Here is a 19,831-nt window from a genome sequence, read left to right on the forward strand (position 1 = left end):
TGGTATGCAGACATATCAATGGTAGGCAGGGCCGTCGAGAGAAAACTCAGGACCGGTACTAAAAATCACCGGCCCCTATATATACATTGTATTAATTTAAAATCACTAGTGAACCCGCATGGCGCCAAAACGCCAACATTTAATTAAATTTTTTAAACAGGTGAAACCTATTCAAAAACCTCTAAAAATATTCCTAATGATTAATCTAATCATTTCTGAGTGATGAGAGGTCTCGCATGGTGTTGGTTTTCATGTAACTGCAAAAATGAAACCTGTGCACATCTATGTAGAATCCCAGTTCTTTAATTTGACTTCTCATTTTGGAAATTCGAAATAGCGTTGCAGATGTGATGACCTTCAAAAAAAATAATAGATGGCAATTCTAATTAAAAATATTATCAGCCCATAATTTCCTTAAAACTCTTTCGTTTGACACTAATATTTCGATAATTCATTTATGTATCTTTCGTATAAGTAAAATAAATTTGAATTTTTAAACAGGGTGCAACCTCTTTAACTAAACTAAACCTTTCGCCTGGTGATGTTATACATATTTCAATTTACTGATGAATTAAGTTAAATTTAGTTTTTTTAAACACATGGCAACTCTCGTAAATACAGTTTAGAAATAAACTATTTTCGAACCCATTTCGATTGATACCCATTATTAAATAATTTGAACTTAATTTTTTCAACAAAAAAAAACCAAGTGTTCAATTTAAAGATTTTTTAACACTCGTTCTTTTCATAACCATATTTTAAAATTTCTTGTAACTTATGTATAATTAAACGAAATACCACTTTCGAAACAGGCGGCAACCCTCTTAAAATTTATTTTCGTACTAAAATTTCCTTAAATATTTTTCGCTTGACATTGTTATAAATATTTCAAGTATCTGATGAATTAAGTGGAAATTCATTTTTTAAACACGTGGCAACCCTCCTAAACATAGTTCTTAAATAAAGGATTTTAAACCCATGTCCGTTGATTACCATCGGTTAGTAATTCATTTAACTTATTAAATAATTTTAGTTTAGCCCTTTAAGCTGGGCAGGGTTGCCCAGCACATCAAAAATGTTCTAAATTGTATTTCTTGAAGCTCTTACATTTGACATCCATCGTTAATATTTCATATAACTTGGGTATAAAATAGTTCAATTAGACTTCTCAAATAGGTGGCAAACCTATTCAAAATATTTCCAAACAACTACCTTCTTAAACCTCTTTTGTATGACACCCATATAGCGATACCTTATTTACTTACCAAAGCCTTTTCAAAACCATATTGATGGACACCCATATTTAATAATTGATTTAACTTTTTAATTAGTTTGAGCTTAATTTCTTAACAGGTGGCAACTTTTTTCGAAAAAGTAAAACCTTCTTGAACATCCACACCCTAAGCCCTTTAATTTGGTACCTCACTTTTGAAAATCGAACGTACGATGCAGATCTGAGGGCATTGATTAGTAAATTACTTGAGTTTAATTATTTAACAGGTGGCAACTCCTTTCGAAAAAATAAAACCAGTTTGCACACCTAGCCAAGCGCTTTAATTTGGCACCCCATTTTTGAAAATCGAGCTAACGGTGCAAATCTTTTATGCTGCACAAAAAATGCCTTCGCGTATTATATATATAGATTATAGACATAGATACCTATTTTAATTACCCCATTGCCTTAATTCAAATTGAATTTGATTGTTTAAACAGGTGGCAACCCTCCTACACGCAGTTAAGAAATAAAGTATTTTCAAAACTACTGCGATTGGTACCCAGATGGTAAATATTCGTTTAACTATTTAAATAATTTGAATTTAATTTTTAAACAGGTGGCAGCCCTCTTCAAACACTTTAAAAATATTCTAAACGTTCAAACTAAAGATCTCTTAAGATTCATTCGCTTGACGTCCATATTTTAATACTTCATATAAATTATACTTTTCAAACAGGTGGCAACCCTCTTCAAAATGTTTACAAACTACTACATACTTAACCTTTACCGTCTGGCACAAATACATATTTCTATTACCTAATTCCCCTAATTCAAATTGAATTTGATTTTTTTAACAGGTGGCAACCCTCATAAAGTTAAGTTAAAAAACAAACATTTTCAAAACTATTTCCATTTATGCCCATTTTGTAATAATTGGTTTAGCTTTTAAAATAATTTGAACTTAATTTTTTAAAAGGTTGAAACTCTTTTTGAACTGAATTTCTTAACAGGAGGCAACTTTTTTCGAAAAAGTAAAACCTTTTTGAACATCCACACCCTAAGCCCTTTAATTTGGTATCTCACTTTTGAAAATCAAACGGACGGTGCGGATCCGAGGGCATTGATTAGTAAATAACTTGATTTTAATTATTTAACAGGTGGCAACTCTTTTCGAAAAAATAAAACCTTATTGCACATCTACAGGCCGAGCGCTTTAATTTGACACCCCAATTTTGAAAATCTAGCGAACGGTGCAGATGTTTTAGGCTGCACAAAAAATGCCTTCGCGTATTATAAATAATAGATAGATAGATATGACCCAAATCGCCGAAAACGAAACCAACGAAAAATCATAAAAATTCACTTAATCCTGAGAAACATTTAAATGAATGAAAATTAAAAAAGCACAACATGAAATTAAGGGTTGTTTATATTTTAGGACCATCATTTTTTACATTGTACTTGCTTCTCTTCGCTTGCCCTGTGAATAATTCCGGTCGCTGGGTCCCTTCGCACTCACCTCTTTACACGCACACTTTGGTTTCCGTTAAAGGAAAGACTTACGTTTTCGTTTTAAAATTTATAAATTACAACTTTGTTTATTCTCAAGCTTTTTGGTGTTGTTTCAATTTTGAAATTGGTTTTTGACTTCACAGATATACATATACATGTGCGTGTATATACATATGTATATAAAATTTATTTGATCAACTGTCAAGAATAGGACGCGTGCGCATTGCCCGAGGTTAATTGCTGAACTGTCTTCTGTTGATTTCGCACGACGATGGGGAGGCGGCCGTGCGCGCTCGGTAATCATATTTTCGGAGTTGACGTCGGTCAACCACGGTTGCCACTTAAATCTGAAAAACCTAAAATTTTTAATTACATACATAACGTATAATTTAGCGATATGCACTTATAATATGTTCAGATATTTATTTAATGTATAGTTTTTAGATCTTTTGGAGACCAAACATAGTGAGCAACCTGCTTTTCAAATAATTCTTTGCACAACATTATGTTATTAAGTGTTTTGAATTCTAGCTTATTTCGCAGTTTAGTCTTAATTAGACTTATCTCAAAAAATTTACGCTCCGCTGCTGCAGAGCTATGTGGCAAAGTCAAAATATTATATATAAACCAGGTAAGCTCTTTAAAAGCGGGTTCGTTAAGCCCATTAGTAATTTTTTTTACTTGCTCCCAGAATACGCATATATCGTCAACATGGTTTATTTGATTATTTGACAATCTGTCCACTGGGATACAATTATATCTGGGTCGCAATCTGTCAGATGTCCAAAGTAGGTTAGCAAAGGAAGAATGGAAGTTTCTTTGTCGGAAACCACTTCTTTTGGTGTTATAATCTCAAGACATTTTACATCTTTCCTCGAAAAATCGAATCTTATCAATATTCGTGATATGAGCTCGATATAAAATTTAAGTGCATTTTCTTTAATTTTACATATTTGAGACTGTTCTAGACTATGAGTATCAATGTATTACTGGGCTTTTATTCCAATGAAAACTTCTTCAACTCGCAAAAAAAGCCTTGAGCCGGTCAGATTAAAGTTATCTAAAGACATACTTTTTACATAATTATGATACATAAAATTGTTTAATAGCAATTTAATACTAGATGCTAGTCTATTATATAAATAAGGAAGTCGAATACTCTCAGACTGGAACTCAACGTTTATATCATTAACAATTTTTAAAACATAGCTTAAAAATAGCAGATATGCTTTGTTTTCTGGAACTGCCATCAGATTCGCTAATTCTTTTGGTTTAATATCGTTAATTTCGAGGCTTTGTGAAAGAAAGTAAAGCTGCAGGGCGTCCCATTGTTCAATTATATGCAAAATAACATTTTCTAAAGAAAGCCACCGAGTCATAGCGACACCCAAAATTTTGTGAGGCTTTACATTGCAATATTCTTGGAACTCCTTTAATTCCTGAACTCTTTTTGTGCTCCATGAAAAATATGAATATACATTTCTGCACAACGTTTCAATGTCATTAGGTAATTTTTTGCAAGCATAGCTACCACACAAATGTAAAGAGTGACAGGTGCACTTTATATAAAAGAAGTTAGTATCTTTACTTAATTTGGCTTTTAAACCTGTTAAATTCCCAGCCATAGTATTAGCCCCATCAGTTGCAAGGCCAATTAAATTTTTTATTGGGATATTATTAGACACCAAACACGATTTTACAGCTTGATATATAGACTCGGAATCACATTTTTCTAACTCAATGAGACCTAAAAATGTGTCTTTTACTGTGCCAGTTAAGTGTTGAAAATATCTAGCAACTAGGACCAGAGCTTTCCGGCATGCTACATCAGTCGTTTCGTCAATAATCAAAGAGAATTTTGTATTTCTTAATGAACTTACAATGTATGTATTTGATTTTATTGCAAGTTGTTCAGTCAGTTGCGCCGCCTTAGTTCGACTACATTTAGTACCTTTTGCAATTTTTGAATCTGGGCAGCACACGCGTAGCAAATTTGATAAAAAGTCGATCAATAGAAAAGGCAAATTGTGCATGATGCAAAACATTATGAGTGAAAACTCCGCATCACGAACATGCTCCTCAAACTTTTTATTATCCTCTGATGCAAATTTTTCCAGCCTAATTTGATTCGATTTGGATGCCACATTTCGCTTGTGCACGTCTTGTTTGTTGTGCCTATCTATATGGGCTAAATTATTAAGAATCGGTTTTTCGCAAGCCGTACAAAAGGCACGATTGTTCTTGTTTTTTAGCCATCGATATTTCGAAAGCCACTCGCTCCGAAACCTCCGTTTCGGTTTTCCAGACGTCTTGTTATTGCTAAAAGAATATTAATTTCGTTAATGGAATCATGTGCATTGAATGAATTTCAAGGGAACTAACTTTTCTTCACTTGAATCATTCTCTGAGGATTCTTCTTGAACCGGAGCTGCCCCAGTGTTCACTTTGATAATAAACCTGTGCAATTATATATTAGTGCAATGTAAATATAAATAAACAACTTATTATTTACCTATCCATAAATAAATGGAAATATACACTTCACAAACCAAACGTTGAATGCGCGCTTTTTCTTTTCCTTCTTTTCTTTTTTTGCCCTTTTGTGTATGTATCTATCAAGAGAATAGAGAATGACTATTAAGTAAGTTAGCGATGCACTTTGGAACATTTTTATCGATTACCGCAATATCGACTGCTGGTATGCTATGTATTTGGTACCTTTTTAACATTTAATTTAAAGTTTTAAAATATTGTTGATGAAATAAAATAAAACTAAGATTTATTAATTGGATCAAAAAAGTACCATTTTATGGAAAACGGTACCAAAGTACCATCGATTAAAAAATGTACCACTTTTGGTACAAAAGTACCAAGTGTGGCAACCGTGCGGTCAACTGCCAAACTGCTGCGGCCAAGGATTGCGCGCACGGCCGTCGTATTGCCCTTCAAGCGGCGGCTTAAACACCCTGTATTACTTTGAAGTTAATAAAACAGTATTCGATAAAATAATCAGCGTTTAACTTTCTAAGTGAAAATAAAGCCGGCAGCATTTCTAATGTAATGTAACAGTCCAAAATATCAAAAAAATAATTTTGGCACGGAATCCACCAGACTAAAGAATTGAAAAATCTGGTTTCTTCGGCCTTATTTCATAATAAAATAAAGCAGTTTCTTCATTATCCATATGTTTTCGGTGGAGAACTATTTGTAACGTAAAACGCGAGACATACGGGCATCCTTATGCATATAAACTAGCACACAAATGCGAATAATTATGCCCTGACAAACGTCAATATTGCGGATTAACGAGCCGCAGGGTCGTGGCTTCGAGTCCCATAGCCAGTAGGATTTTCATCTATTTCGTTTTTATTAATTTTTTTATAAGTTCTATATTTTTTTAACATTGCTTTCAGTTAGTTGTTGTTGACTTTTTAATAAAATTCAACTCTAAACATTTAAAATAGCTAATAGTAAAATAAAAAATGTGATATAAAATAAAGTAGTATTAAATATATAAATAAAATAAAATAAATAACAAAAATAAAAAAATTTTCGCAATCGCTCCAACCGAGGATCGAACCTGGCAGCCATAGGCTTGTAGCACGCGACTCTCACCACTCGGCTAGCGCGGACGCCAAACTTGCCTGCCTTGTTTGCTTTTTTGTACAAAAGACAACAGCTCGCCGCTTTTACCAGTGTTTTCATCGAAAATTTCCCTGATCCGAGTTAATTCCCAAAAATTTCGAGCACTTGTTCGGCTGCTTATGCACATTTTAAAGAGGAACATGCATGAGTTAAAGCAAATAAAGGCTGCTTATGCAAATAAGCGAGCCCGTTTGTCAACCCTATAAGAGTCTTTTTTACTAATTTAATTTTCAGGTAAAATTATTTTTTATTTAGTTAGAGATAGGGCTAATTTTGAAAGCAACATTGTAAGCTATTGAACGTGCTATTGACTCCAATTTAAAATTTATATTCTTTTTAACTCAAATCCTTTTCTTCTTCTTCTTATTTGGCGCTGTAACCGCCTAAGCGATTTTGGCCGAGTTTAACAATGCGCGCCAGTCGTTTCTCTTCTGTGCAAACTGACGCCAATTGGACATGCCAAGTGAAACCAAGTCCTTATCCACCTGGTCTTTCCATCACAGTGGGGGCCTCCCTCTTCCTCTGCTACCACCAGCGGGTTCCGAGTTGAATACTTTCAGAGCTGGAGGTTCGGTGCCCAATCGAACGACATGGCCAAGCCAGCCGGGCCGCTGTATTACTCAAATAGGCTCAGAAAATAAAATTACGTAGAAAATTAAAAAACCGCGAGAATTATATTATTTCAAAAAGGAACGAGGCCAAAAGAAGCAAAACAAAAAGCTAAAAGAAGAAGATTTTCTGATTATATAATCCAAATCTATTGGAATTATTTCAAGTATTTTTCTAGTACTATTATTATCCTTCAAAATGCACTCTCGAATGGTGCTACAAGATTTTTCCTTCAAGAGTTACGTCCACTTTAACTGTCTTGTCCTCGAATCTAACATCGCCAAACCAAGCATATGCTTTCTAACTCATTACGTCATCTTCCAATGGCCATAGTTTCTGAAGGAAAATTCGTAAAGCAACTCTCTAAAGCGCATTTTGAATGGTAAGAATAGTACTTAATATCATAGAGCAATCAAAAGTGGCCATTAAAGCCTTTTTTCGTGTACTTAACCCCGGAAACCCTCACTATCTTGGCACAGTTGAAAGCTCCAGTTCGAGTTCTAAGCAGAAAATTACTTCTGAAACGACTTATTGCCATACCTAAACAAAAGCGTTGGGCGGAGCGGTTTCTGACGCTTAGCGTTAGCGCCGAAGTGCCATACCTAAACAAAAGCGTCAACGCTACGTCAAACGCAGAAATAACACCAACAATAAGCATAGGTTTGTTTGTGTGTAACACGAAAATGACAGTTCCGCCCTTTTCTGCAGCCAACTTCAATACCTAACGCCCTGTCAAAATCGGATTTTCCAACCGCTCAGCGTTGACGCCCCGTTGTTTCGGTATGCTTCATACAAATTGTATGGGCATGAGAATTTTTTGACAGTTACAGCTGCACAGCAACAGAAGTCTGTATTCATAATTATTATGTTCTTAATTTCTTTGGATTACATGTCAAATCGCAAGTCTGCTTTACATGCTACTTATTGCATAAAACAGACTACAAGCTATTTTTGCAAATATTCACCTCAAAATTAATTTTATCAGTTCAATAAATACGTAGCTCTTGAGTTTCATCCTTAAGCTAAGAAACTGTGTACGAACTTTTGAAAACATTATATAAGGAGACTTTTTCGATAATATAAAACAGCTGTTGAAAGAAGAAAAACTATCCGAAAGTTGTAATCTAACGAGGTTCAGCGGGTTTTGAAAAGCAACAGTAACAGTCCGCGTTTTGGGCCATATGATCATTTTCTTTAATTTATAGAGTCAGAAACAATCCGCACGATTCGTAATATGTTTATAATGAAGGCCTATAGCGAAGGAGCAATTACATTGTAAAAAAAAATAATACCAAGTTGTGGTTCTGATATTTCGGGCCCCTTTAAGAAGCCCGGCCCCGGGGGATTCACCCCTTTCCCCCCCCCCTCTCGACAGGCCTGATGGTAGGGTGTGGCACATCCCACAAGCGTGGAAATTTTAATCAGCCATAACTTCGGAATCTTAAGTCACATGAACTTGAAATTTGGTATGCAGACGTAACTATGGTAAGTGCTTATAGTAGGGTACATATAAATGAGTATGTGAAATGGGGCCTGGCACATCCCATATTCGTGGAAATAACTTCGGAACCATGTGAAATTAGGTATGTAGTCATATATATGGTAGGTTCTTATAGTAAGGTATATATAACTGTGTTTGTAAAAGGGGGCGCGGCACATCCCATAGGCGTGGAAATTTTTATCAAGTGTAACTTCGCAACTATAAGCCCCACTAACTAGAAATTTGGTATGCTAACATAACTAAGGTAGGTGCTTATAGTAATGTATATATAAATGGGTTTGTAAAATGGGGTGTGGCACATCCCATAGGCGTGAAATTTTTTATCACCTATAACTTCGGAACTATAAGTCCCATGAACGTGAAATTTGGTATGCGAACATAACTAAGGTAGGTGCTTATAGTAATGTATATATAAATGGATTTGTAAAATGGGGTGTGACACATCCCATAGGCGTGGATTTTTTTATCAGCATAACTTCGGAACTAAAAGTCCCATGAACTTGAAGTTTGGTATGGAGACATGACTATAGTAGGTGCTTATATTTGGGTATATATAAATGAATTTGTGAAAGTGGGCGTAGTACAACCCATATTCGTGGAAATTTTTATCTGCTATAACTTCGGAACCAAAAGTCGCGTGAACTTGAAATTTGGTATGCAAACATATATATGGTAGGTGCTTATAGTTGGGTATCCAACAACCTACGTACTAGGTACGTATACGTATACGTATGGGTTTTTACGTATGCTAGCCAATACACGTTTGTGTGTTTAAATGTGTACATATCTCAGCGAAGAGAATTCAAGCGAAGATATTAAGTCAAATAAAAATGATTTTGTTTTGGTTTTCTTCGCTATTCTCGACGCTTTGCTGGCTGCTTATATGTGTGTATATTTGTACGCGTGTTAAGCTACAATGCAAAAATGCGACTACTCCAAGAGTCATAGAGTATCCCTAGGGTTCAAGGAGTACCCAAAGTTAACCAAAACGCATATGAAGAATGTGGCCCAATTAACATTGCGATGTCCTAGGGCAGGGCCATATAGTCCAGCTCTGCATTACATCAGAGTAGCACAAAACTTCTTCAAGGGATTACTCCATGGATTATCTACCTCTCATCAACACAGCGCTATAAACATCGTGTAGGCATTACGGTCATTAAAACTCGAGCAATGATCGGTTAACAATAAGCTGGTATAGAGCCGCAAGTTGGGCCGCTACTCAAGAATGATAGAATACAAGATTACGCCGATTTCAGCAGAATTCGTGAGAGTAATTTTAGCGTGACGTCATCGTAGAGTTGACAACTGAGAGCGGCGAGAATGAGGGTGACTAGTGATGTGCTGAATTGTCTCCAATACTCGGTACCCANCTCTATTGGCTCTTACATTCGGGTTTTGTTAGGCGTTTTTTCCATATTTTTGGCCTATGTGCGCTTTTATTCGAAACCTAAATGTTTCGGTACCGAGTATCGAGAGTATTGGGTACTTAAAAGTATTGACTCAGCACATCACTACTACTGTCTTCTCTACTATGACGTCACCAAAACAGCTGATTCTGTCAAAATCACTGAGAGCCGAGTAGCGGTATCGTCATCGGAACCACCTCTGTATTCTCTCCACCGTGGCCGCTACTGCATCGCAGAGGAGCATTTTGTAAGTATATACTCCATATAGCACAAACGGACCACATTTTTGCAGAATGGCCAATAAACTGAAAAAGTTTATGTGTTGAGTGCTCGTTTATGGCTGGAAGTCCCCGATTCTCCCAAAACTGATGAAAAGATCAGAAGAAAATCAGCGGCATCAATACGAAAGCACAATCTTTCTCCCCTGGTGGTACCAATAGATTTCAGGACATCCTCTGTAGCATTGGTACCTGACAAAAAAGTAATGGTAAAGCGTAACCATTTTCCTCTGGTCTCTGCGTGTGTAATAACGAGGTCATTTGGGGAGATCGTATACGCTCAACAGCTCCTGTACGTCGCATTATCATGAGTAACAACGATTCAACATCTCGTTTCAAACAAAAAAAAATAAAAAATTATAGAAAATCGTATCATGGTCGGAGCGCAATTGCGTTGCAAGCTGAATTTCGAATGCTGCATCTGAATCGACTTGAAACAATTGAAAAAGTATTATATGTTTTTATATTGCAAGTAAAGGGTGGCCACTGTTTACCTTCAATTGCCAAAGTTTCGCGCTCACGTACAGGAACTTCAATTAGACAGAATAGCATCACCGTCGAATTTTCTAATTCTTTCAGAGACGTGGGTGGATAATGAGAAAGCTTTAGACATTTCTAATTTTGATATAGTAATTCAATTTAAAAGCCCAATAACGAGAGCGGGTGGAGCTGTAATCCACAAATAGAACTCAATGCCCAAAAACTGAAATTAATGTATGTTCAAATTTGCTTGTGAAAGCAGGTTGGACCATGAGAAAACAGTTATATTTGTGGCAATTTATATTTCTCCCAATCAACCAGTATAAATAAAAATTATTGAATTCATTCACAAGAGTTTAATAAAATACACACTAGAAGTATCACGGATCCTTAGAAAAGAATAGAATAAAATTCCATCGATTTTACGAAGGTTTGACTCCTCTTTCGTTTCAAAAGTGTTCCACAAAAATCATGTTTCCGTATTAATATATAACATGACATGCTGCTTCTCTAACTGATATTCGGGCTGAACTTGTACCAATGAGGACTGTAAATAAGTTTTTTTTGAATATTTTGCTCAAAGTGGCTCTTGGAGGGCTAAAAACTAAATTCGGCACGACTACACCACCTCCTCTTTCTTTTGATATGAGTTTCATGAAAATCAATGGGGATAAAGTACCTCAAAAGTGTACCACAAAAATCATGTTTGCGTATTAATATTATAAGAAGATGTCATGTTGCTTCTCTAACTGATATTTGTTCTAAACTTGTTCCAATGAGGACTGTTAATAGTTTTTTTTTGATATTTTGCTCAAAGTGGCTTTTAGAGGGTTAAAGAAGAAGAATGTGTCGTTCTGAGCGGACGTGTTTACAGAGCTTTCCGGGTAATTTATTTTTATTTTCGTCTGTGCGAAAGTTATATCTTCTTGTTAACTTACATAAATAAGTCCTTGATTAAAACATGAACATTTAATGAAGTATACGTAACTTAAAACCAAGATCGTACCATTATTTAAACCCGTAAAAGCATAAAGGAAAACTTTATTAAAAAAACAGATAAAGCAATTTTCTGTTATTTTCACAAGAATTACATTAAAAGTCATTGATTATACATATTTATACATACATACAAACAGGGCGTATCATTTGGGACCAAATTCAAAATGATATTGTTGGCCACATATGTATGCTTATTAGAGCGGGTCGATTTAAAAATCGCTCATTGCTCTGTGAAAATCGTATTCTAGGGATCAAAATAAGAAACTTTGCCGAAGGAACCATACCTCTAAAATGAATTTTGATGTCCCCCAATTTGGGTCGAACTTTTGGGTAGGGGCAAATTTTGAAAAATCCCAATTTGACCCATTTAGAGTGCTCCAATCGAGTCCAAATGTATGACCGACCCCCACTAACTTTGGACGGCCGATCCACCCATGCCAGTGGCACACCCCCTGGAACTCCCCTGGGGGGTTCCCCATACAATCATTTCAAAAAATCACCATTTTTGGCCTTTACATGAAAAAATCAGCTAAATGGCTATGTTTTTTCTTTATTTTTATTTATTTATTTATAATAATATTTATTATTTATTTATAATAATATCTATTTTTTCTCTTAAGAAATTTATTTAGTCAGAACATATGTAAATGAAAAAATTAATTTAAGTGAGTTATAGAAAAGAAACTAAAAAAAATTATTGTTTGAAGTCTTTTTTACTTTCAAGTCTGGGCAATTTCGCACGGCTCTCTAATGTCGTCGCCATAACAGCCTCTACATTTTCCGGTATAACCCGTTTGGAAACGCTAGCTAGCAATTGAACATGTCGTTCCGTTCCTTGTATGTGTGATGGAATTTTTGGATCATTAAACGGTGGATCATCTTGATTTAAATATTCTTTCAATGTATCGTACGGAATGCTTCGCGTGAATGGTGGTTCAAATACGATATTTATATCATTCAAATTGATCATTTCCGTATAACTTGTGCAATTAAAGTTTATATCTGGTTTTTTATAAACTCTAAGTTCCATTGGCTCGTCAACATCGGTTCGATAGCGTAGAATTTTCTTGATGGCACAGTCGCGCTTTTCTTTGCTATCATCAAACAACATTGATAACAAGATATTTTCCGAATGCGCATAATATGAATTATCTTTAATTACTTGATTGACAATTTTGCGTAAACGAGGTTCTAGAAATCGTGACCAACCAATGAACTTGAAAAATAATGCACTGCCGTACACGACAGAGCTGTAATACTTGATATTGAAGTACATTGGCACATAACATTTAATTATAAATTCAACCAGAATTCTTAAATTTGCATCTGGATTTTCCGTTGTCACATATAATCGCAATAATCTAGCGGCCTTGGTGAGCCACCGAGAATGTACAATTTTCCCTGGTTTGATGTTAGCCAGATCCACCGGAACCACGCCGCTAGAAATTGCATGGGCCATGTCGTATAAGTACTTCGAATCGGTGGAAAATTCAATTTTTTCTGGAGCAGGGGGCATATTTTGCAACTCAATTTTCTGGAAGCCGTCCACCACCTGAAAATATATAATAATAAAATAATTAAAAATGGTTGACAATTATAATAAATGAGTGATAGCAATAACTTACCGGAAGAGTTTCACAAGTTTCGATTTGACGGCTCAGTTTTCCGGTTGCCGATCTTGGTCCAGTGCTGGTTGATTTATCCAAAGCTTCAAACAAATGCCGAAACGGAAGTTCGTTGAAGTGTAGAAGGCAAACGAACCAATGCAATGGTCTTTTTAACAGCAATTCGAATCGTCGTATAATTCCACCGTGTGGGCCAGTGTTTGTTGGCTCACCGTCAGTGCATATTCCAATTAATGCATCCAGTGATATATTTTTATCGTTGAAAAAACCATTTAATTTGGTTGTTTTGTATTCAGCGGTTTCATGTTCCAGTCTTACGTAACCAATCAATTCAGAATTGGGTTCTCTCAAAATAACAAGATGAGGTTCTTTTACCATCCTAGTATGATACTTCTCATCAATTTTATCTATCGTTAAAGTATCATCTTTTCTGCCATCGAATGAAAACGCTAACAAATTGGTATCATCTAACCGTTTGCGAAGCACTTCTTGTCTGCATTTCTCTTTTTCTCTGCGAACTTTCGATTTATCCATGATGAGAGGTTTCCCATGCTTATCTTTAATTTTAAAATCTTGCAAAAGAGCGGTTCCCAATGCTGATGCTACTCTGTCAGGCACACCAAATCTGTCACATACCAAGGCAAAGTTAAAACAATCGTATCTCTCTGTGTATTGTGAACTTGTGCTTCTATCCATATCTTCTTGAACCGGTGGCGGTGCGTATGTTGAATCATCGGGATCTTGGTATGTTGGCATTGATGACATAGACGTTGCTCCTTGCTCTTCAGTTTCCATCACAAATGCATCCATTGTTAGTCTTCTCTGATTATGTTGATCGTGCATGAACTCTTTGAGGCGTTCGGGAACCCAGCCGCATGCACATGGAGCTGCCTTCAAATCGCATTTACATGTTCCAATGTAAAAAATTGTTTCCAGAGATTTTACATACTCTGTAAATTGTTGGGTGTTGTTTCTTCTCTTGATTTGCTCTTGATACTTGTCAAGCAATTTATTCAACTTATTAAATACACTTTTTTTCAGCATTATTTCCATACCAAGTTTTTCCCAAATTCCAATCAACTTATCTTGTACTTGAATAGTGAATGATTTATGGGAAAACTTTTTTTGTTCTGTTTTAGCACGTTCGCTTAAGTAAAAATAATATCTCAAGATATCCAGATGGGTTGGTAAATTAAGATCAGTTAAATCAGTAGACACACCAAAAACAGTAACATCATGCTTGGGTATATGACTCATTGGGTTTTCGATAGTTGTTGATGTAGTTGCTTCATCTTGCGGTGTAGAGGATGGTGGATTCATTGTAAACTTTTTGATTTGGAATGGTCACTTCACTTATTATTTTTTTTGAAATATTTTTTTATCTGAAATTAGCACTTCACACTTTGAGTTCTTCACAACGACTTAATGCATTCACAAAAACTGTTGCGTTATATATGGTCTACGAGACGAGGTAATAAGAATGAAATGGTAATTTCAATTCTACCTGCTGTGTCTTGTGGTGGCTTAAAAAAAAACACCACAAGCAATTTTACGATCTGCAATTGTGTCACAGTGATACCTTCATTGTTTAAAAGGGTTGCGGTGCATTCCAGTGATACCTTAATTGTTAAAATGGTTGCAAAAAACGCGCATTTCTTAAGAAGGTGCCTTAAAATACCCACAAAAAGGGTTGTAAAAACAACCTTCATTTCTTAAGTAGGTGCTATAAAAAAACTACACAAGTAAGTTTACGACATGCAGCTGTGTCTTAAAAAACGCACACAAGCAATTTTCCGATTTGCAATTGTGTCACAGTGATACCTTCATTTTTTAAAACGGTTGAATAAAAAACCCACACAACTATGTTTACGACATGCAAATGCATCACAGTGATGCCTTGGTTTTAAAAGGGTTGTAAAAACGCTAATTTCTAATAATTTTTTTTAATTTCTTTTCTATTACTAAGTTAAATTCATTTTTTCATTTACATATGTTCTGACTAAATAAATTTCTAAAGAGAAAAATAAACTCCAAAAAGAAAAAACATAGGCATTTCGCTGATTTTTTCATGTAAAGTGCAAAACCGGCGATTTTTTGAAATGTTTGTATGGTGAACCCCCAGGGGGGTTCCAGGGGGTGTGCCACTGGCATCGGTGGGTCGGGCCTCCAAAGTTAGTGGGGGTCGGTCATACATTTGGACTCGATTGGAGCACTCTAAATGGGTCAAAGTGGGATTTTTCAAAATTTGCCCCTACCCAAAAGTTCGACCCAAATTGGGGGACATCAGAATTCGTTTTAGAGGTATGGTTCCTTCGGCAAAGTTTCTTATTTTGATCCCTAGAATATGATTTTCACAGAGCAATGGGCGATTTTTTTGCCTCCCCACAAATCGACCCGGCCTAATGCTTATATTTTAATTTTTAAAATCTTTCAATTAAATAAAATTCATTCCCTAACAAATACCATAGAAACCTAAAATATAAGCTTAAAATTTTGTAGAACACTGAAAGGATTTATCAAAATTTCAAACTTGTTTATCAGAAGTGTTAAAATTTTTTATGAGTATACAGTTTTATAGCCCATTAATAATGCGCAAGCGTCAAGTGGCTAAAAATTAGCGTTGATTTTTTGCCGAAGGTGTGTAGCACTGCCACTGAATTTCAAAATATGTAACTGTTTGAAGAAATTTAAAAAAAGCACAGGGGAAAATTATAAGTAAAATTGTAAATGGGGTACGAAAAACTTAGGTACTTTGGCGGGTTGGGTACATAAGCGGGTAGGTACTTAAAAGAGGGATTTTCTTCAGAATACATTAAAAAATTCACGGTGCCCAATAATATTGGGAACTTAACCGGGTAGGGTACTTATGAGGGGGGGTACTTAAGCGGGTTTCACTGTATCACGTCTTGTTGTGACCACTTCTCTCGCCGACTCGTTCGGATACTCAGCCGCTATTTGCAGCACCAGCCACGTATTTATGTGTAAGTCAGTCGTTTTTCCAGTTTAGAGGTGAATTCTATGAACAAATTGATGGTTTACCTATGGGTTTAAATATAAGTCCTTTTTTGCGCAATTTGTTCATGAATACAGTAGAAGAGCAATTAATTAAAAGTTCATTGTTTCCACGACTGTCGTTACGTTGATGACTGTGCTACCATTATTTAGAGAGCCAAAATGAATCATACACTGAGTTTGTTCAATTCGGTTTGTTCTGAAATTCAATTTTCATGTGAATCCGAAGTCAATAATTAATTGCCGTTTTTGGATTTAAAATTGAGACGTAATGCCGACGGCAATGTCGAATTAGATATTTATCGCAAGCCAACAGAGCGTTTCATCCCAGTGGAATCGAACCATCATTACGCGCATAAATTAGCGGCTTTCAACTCCATGGTGCATCGACTGGTAAACGTTCCGCTCAGCTGTATCGCATACGAAACAGAAAGACAGCGTATTATTAATATAGCCGAAACGAATGGTTATTGCACTACCATATTTGAGCAGTTAACTAGAAAACATCAACACAAAAAGGAACGAAGAGAGAGCAGCTCTTTTTTTTGATGTTAAAAGTGAGAAAGAAGAAAAGTTTTGGTGTGGAATGGCTTTCGACTCTCACTATTTCACCGACATTAAAAAGTCTCTCAAACAGGCGAATGTTAATGTGGTTCCAAAAACAATGACAAAGTTGAAATCGCTATTAAAATCGACGAAAGACAAATGTGATAGTCTGGATAAACCGGGTGTGTATACCGTCACCTGTGCTCACAAAAGCGACAACGGGGGAGTACACAGTGCGCATAAGGCTAAACGAGCACCTTAAATATATAAAAAACCTCGATCCGAAAAGTGGCATCGCGGAGCATGCAATAGTGAACGAGCACTCTATAAATGAAAATAATTTTAGGTTAACTAAGTCTGAATCTAATGTTAATAGGTTAAATATTTTAGAATCCTTACATACTCATGTAAATAAAAAAGTCTTTGTAAATCGCGATATTGGCCCACATTATTCTAGTCTGTTTTCGGCCTTATAGTAAAACTTAGCTTTCGTGTTTTGTTTTCGTTTGTTGTGTTTATGTTTAACTCTCTTTTACACTTTTTACATTGTATTAGTTTTAATGTTATTGGCTGTGATTCCTTTTGTCCATCACATTATTGGTTATTTGCATAACAATGGTTAGTTGAATATCAGCAACTGAAGATGACACCACGCGCGTGTTGAAACAATTGTTTTGGAAAACAAAAATGTTTAAGCGACAAAAAGAGTGTTTTGTTTTAACTCATTCTAGTCTGTTGAAGTCTGTCTAGTCTGTCTAAGTAATCGCAGTGATAGTCAGAATGTTATTATCAGCGGTCGAAAATATCCCTCTCCACTTTGAAAGTGTCCCAAAATAACCGTCACTATTTAGGAGAAAAAATAACCCACAAAAGAGAACAGGTGGTTTATTTTTTGTAGATGTGTGCTCCTCTCAGTGAGAAAGGGTTATTTGCATATCTTTTTCCGTTGCTGCTGGACACGGACACTTATCGCTATAAGAGGAAAAATAAGTGTCAGAGCGCGGTTACCCACGAACGTGTACGCAGGGTACGGAAGTGCGTAGAAACATATCAAATATCTTCTTTATAATTACCTTTATTTTAATCTTCCTTTATTTATCTTCATCTTTACTCATCCTCATCCGTTTCTTAATATTTATCTTTATCATCTTTATGATAATCATTTTCTACATCTACATATTCTCCTGCACCTTTGCCAGAGAACGTTTAATACAGAGAAGCAGCAACACGCTACTCGTTGGTATTTTGTAATAGATCAGAAATCCTCTAGAAGTTCACCACGTTAAATTTTTAACATCGATTGCTCTAGAAGTTCACCATTTTTTAACAGCGTGAGCGCAGAGCGGCACAAAATAACAGAATTTGAATAAATTAGCAATTGTGAAATGTTATTTATTTATGCGCACGTTTATATCTATCAACAAAATGAATTTGATAGTTATTTTAATGCCCCTTTAATTGAATTAAATCGAAAACCTTTTTTAATTATTTCAAAAAATTTCTGGATAAATTTTGGGAAAACGTTATTTTCATAAAAATTCCAATTAATTAATATAAATTTGCGAAAATTTTGTAAACCATTTTTTCGTCACCAATTAGTAAATTCTTCATTAAAAAAATTTTAGACACGCTAAAAAACAAGCGCATAAAAATGATTGTAAATACATATATGTACATACCTACATATGTAGACGCATTTATATGTATGCACTTTTGCAAATAAACAAATGCTGCGCGCGGTTAAAATTTTTTCGTTATTTTTTTGTATAAAAATATGGTTCATGCTTTAATCAAAACACATAAGTCAAACTTTATACAAAACTTAGAAAAATTAAACAAATTTTCGTCTAAATTTTGAACTTTTTAATCTGAATTTTTAGAATGATAGATCGGTAGAAAAGCAAGTGCAAGTTTTAAGCGGCTAAAAAATCGCGTCGATTTTTAATGATTTTTTATTGCGGACGGCTTGTTGTACTTTTTATCATGTACATAAAAGCGAATATCTGTAGAAAAAATGCGCAAGACCGTTTGCAAACAAATTTAAACACAATATATTTTATAAATTAAATACACCTGTTATATGCATAAAACCGCAAAATACGTCGGAAGAAAATTCATTAAGAATTAACTCGATTTTTTATCCGCTTAAAATTTTCACTAGAATTACATACATAACCAATCTATCTGCGTACCCAAAAGTAGAAAATTTACATGAAAATTTGTTGATTTTTTCTACGTTCTGTATAAATTTTGAAAGTTTGACTTATGGTTTCGATTAAAGCATGAACCATATTTTTATAAAAAAATAACAAAAAAATTTTTACTTGAAAAACATTGTAAATATTAAACAAAAAAAACCATGCAATCACTTTTGATTGCCTGTGTATGTACGTACACATGTGTGTCTAACAAATTATGGCTTGTTATCAACATACCGATATTAATTAATAAACTTAACTAGAGTGCCAGTTACTGTCGAAATTCGACAGTTTTTCTAGTTTTTAGGAGCCTTGGGGAGGGTTTCTAACTTAACACGTAGCAAAACTTATACGATACAAATTAACTTACCAGAACATCTTCTGCTTTGGAACTAAAACGAAACTAAATTTTTTTTATCTTAGAAGGTCTTTGGACTTCAGCAGGACTTAGAATTGACCCGATACATTCCACTTTATCGATAAATATTAATGATTTGATACATATCGATAGTTCGATGAATTTCAAAAACACTAAAATCATATAACTCAACAAAATTCATTAACTCGACCAATTTCAATAACTGTGAAATTCGAGGGCTCGATAAATTTCGATAAATCAAAAATGTAAATTCTTTGGATACCTTTAAAAATTTTTACTTTTGACAGCTCCACATTTTTCGAAAGCTATCGAAAAATTTTGATAACTCATTACACTCTGTTAGCACGATAAAATTCGATAAGCAGTGATAAATCAATAAGCTTATATAATCTTGAAATTTCGATTAATGGATATATTTTGAA

General features: G+C 35.0%; 1 protein-coding gene across 1 annotated transcript; it reads right to left on the reverse strand.

Annotated features, from left to right (window-relative positions):
- Nucleotides 1-12,297: 12,297 nt before the first annotated feature.
- On the reverse strand, nt 12,298-14,804 carry LOC108364955 (uncharacterized). Its single transcript, XM_017618841.1, has 2 exons — nt 13,275-14,804; nt 12,298-13,201 (listed from the first exon to the last, which is right to left on the reverse strand). Exons 1-2 carry the CDS (start codon nt 14,592-14,594, stop codon nt 12,344-12,346), a joined length of 2,178 nt encoding a protein of 725 aa, XP_017474330.1. The 5' UTR covers nt 14,595-14,804; the 3' UTR covers nt 12,298-12,343.
- Nucleotides 14,805-19,831: the final 5,027 nt, after the last annotated feature.

This window comes from Rhagoletis zephyria, unplaced genomic scaffold (assembly GCF_001687245.7).
Source record: "Rhagoletis zephyria isolate East Lansing unplaced genomic scaffold, Rhagoletis_zephyria_1.1 Rzeph_scaffold_01727, whole genome shotgun sequence".
Classification (NCBI taxonomy): Eukaryota; Metazoa; Arthropoda; class Insecta; order Diptera; family Tephritidae; genus Rhagoletis; species Rhagoletis zephyria.

Bases quoted from the DNA above. Each gene is read 5' to 3' on its own strand.
- LOC108364955 (XM_017618841.1), bottom strand. From the start codon at position 14,594: ATGAATCCACCATCCTCTACACCGCAAGATGAAGCAACTACATCAACA. The intron at 13,202-13,274 runs GTAAGTTATTGC...ATATATTTTCAG, and splicing joins AAACTTGTGAAACTCTTCCG to GTGGTGGACGGCTTCCAGAA.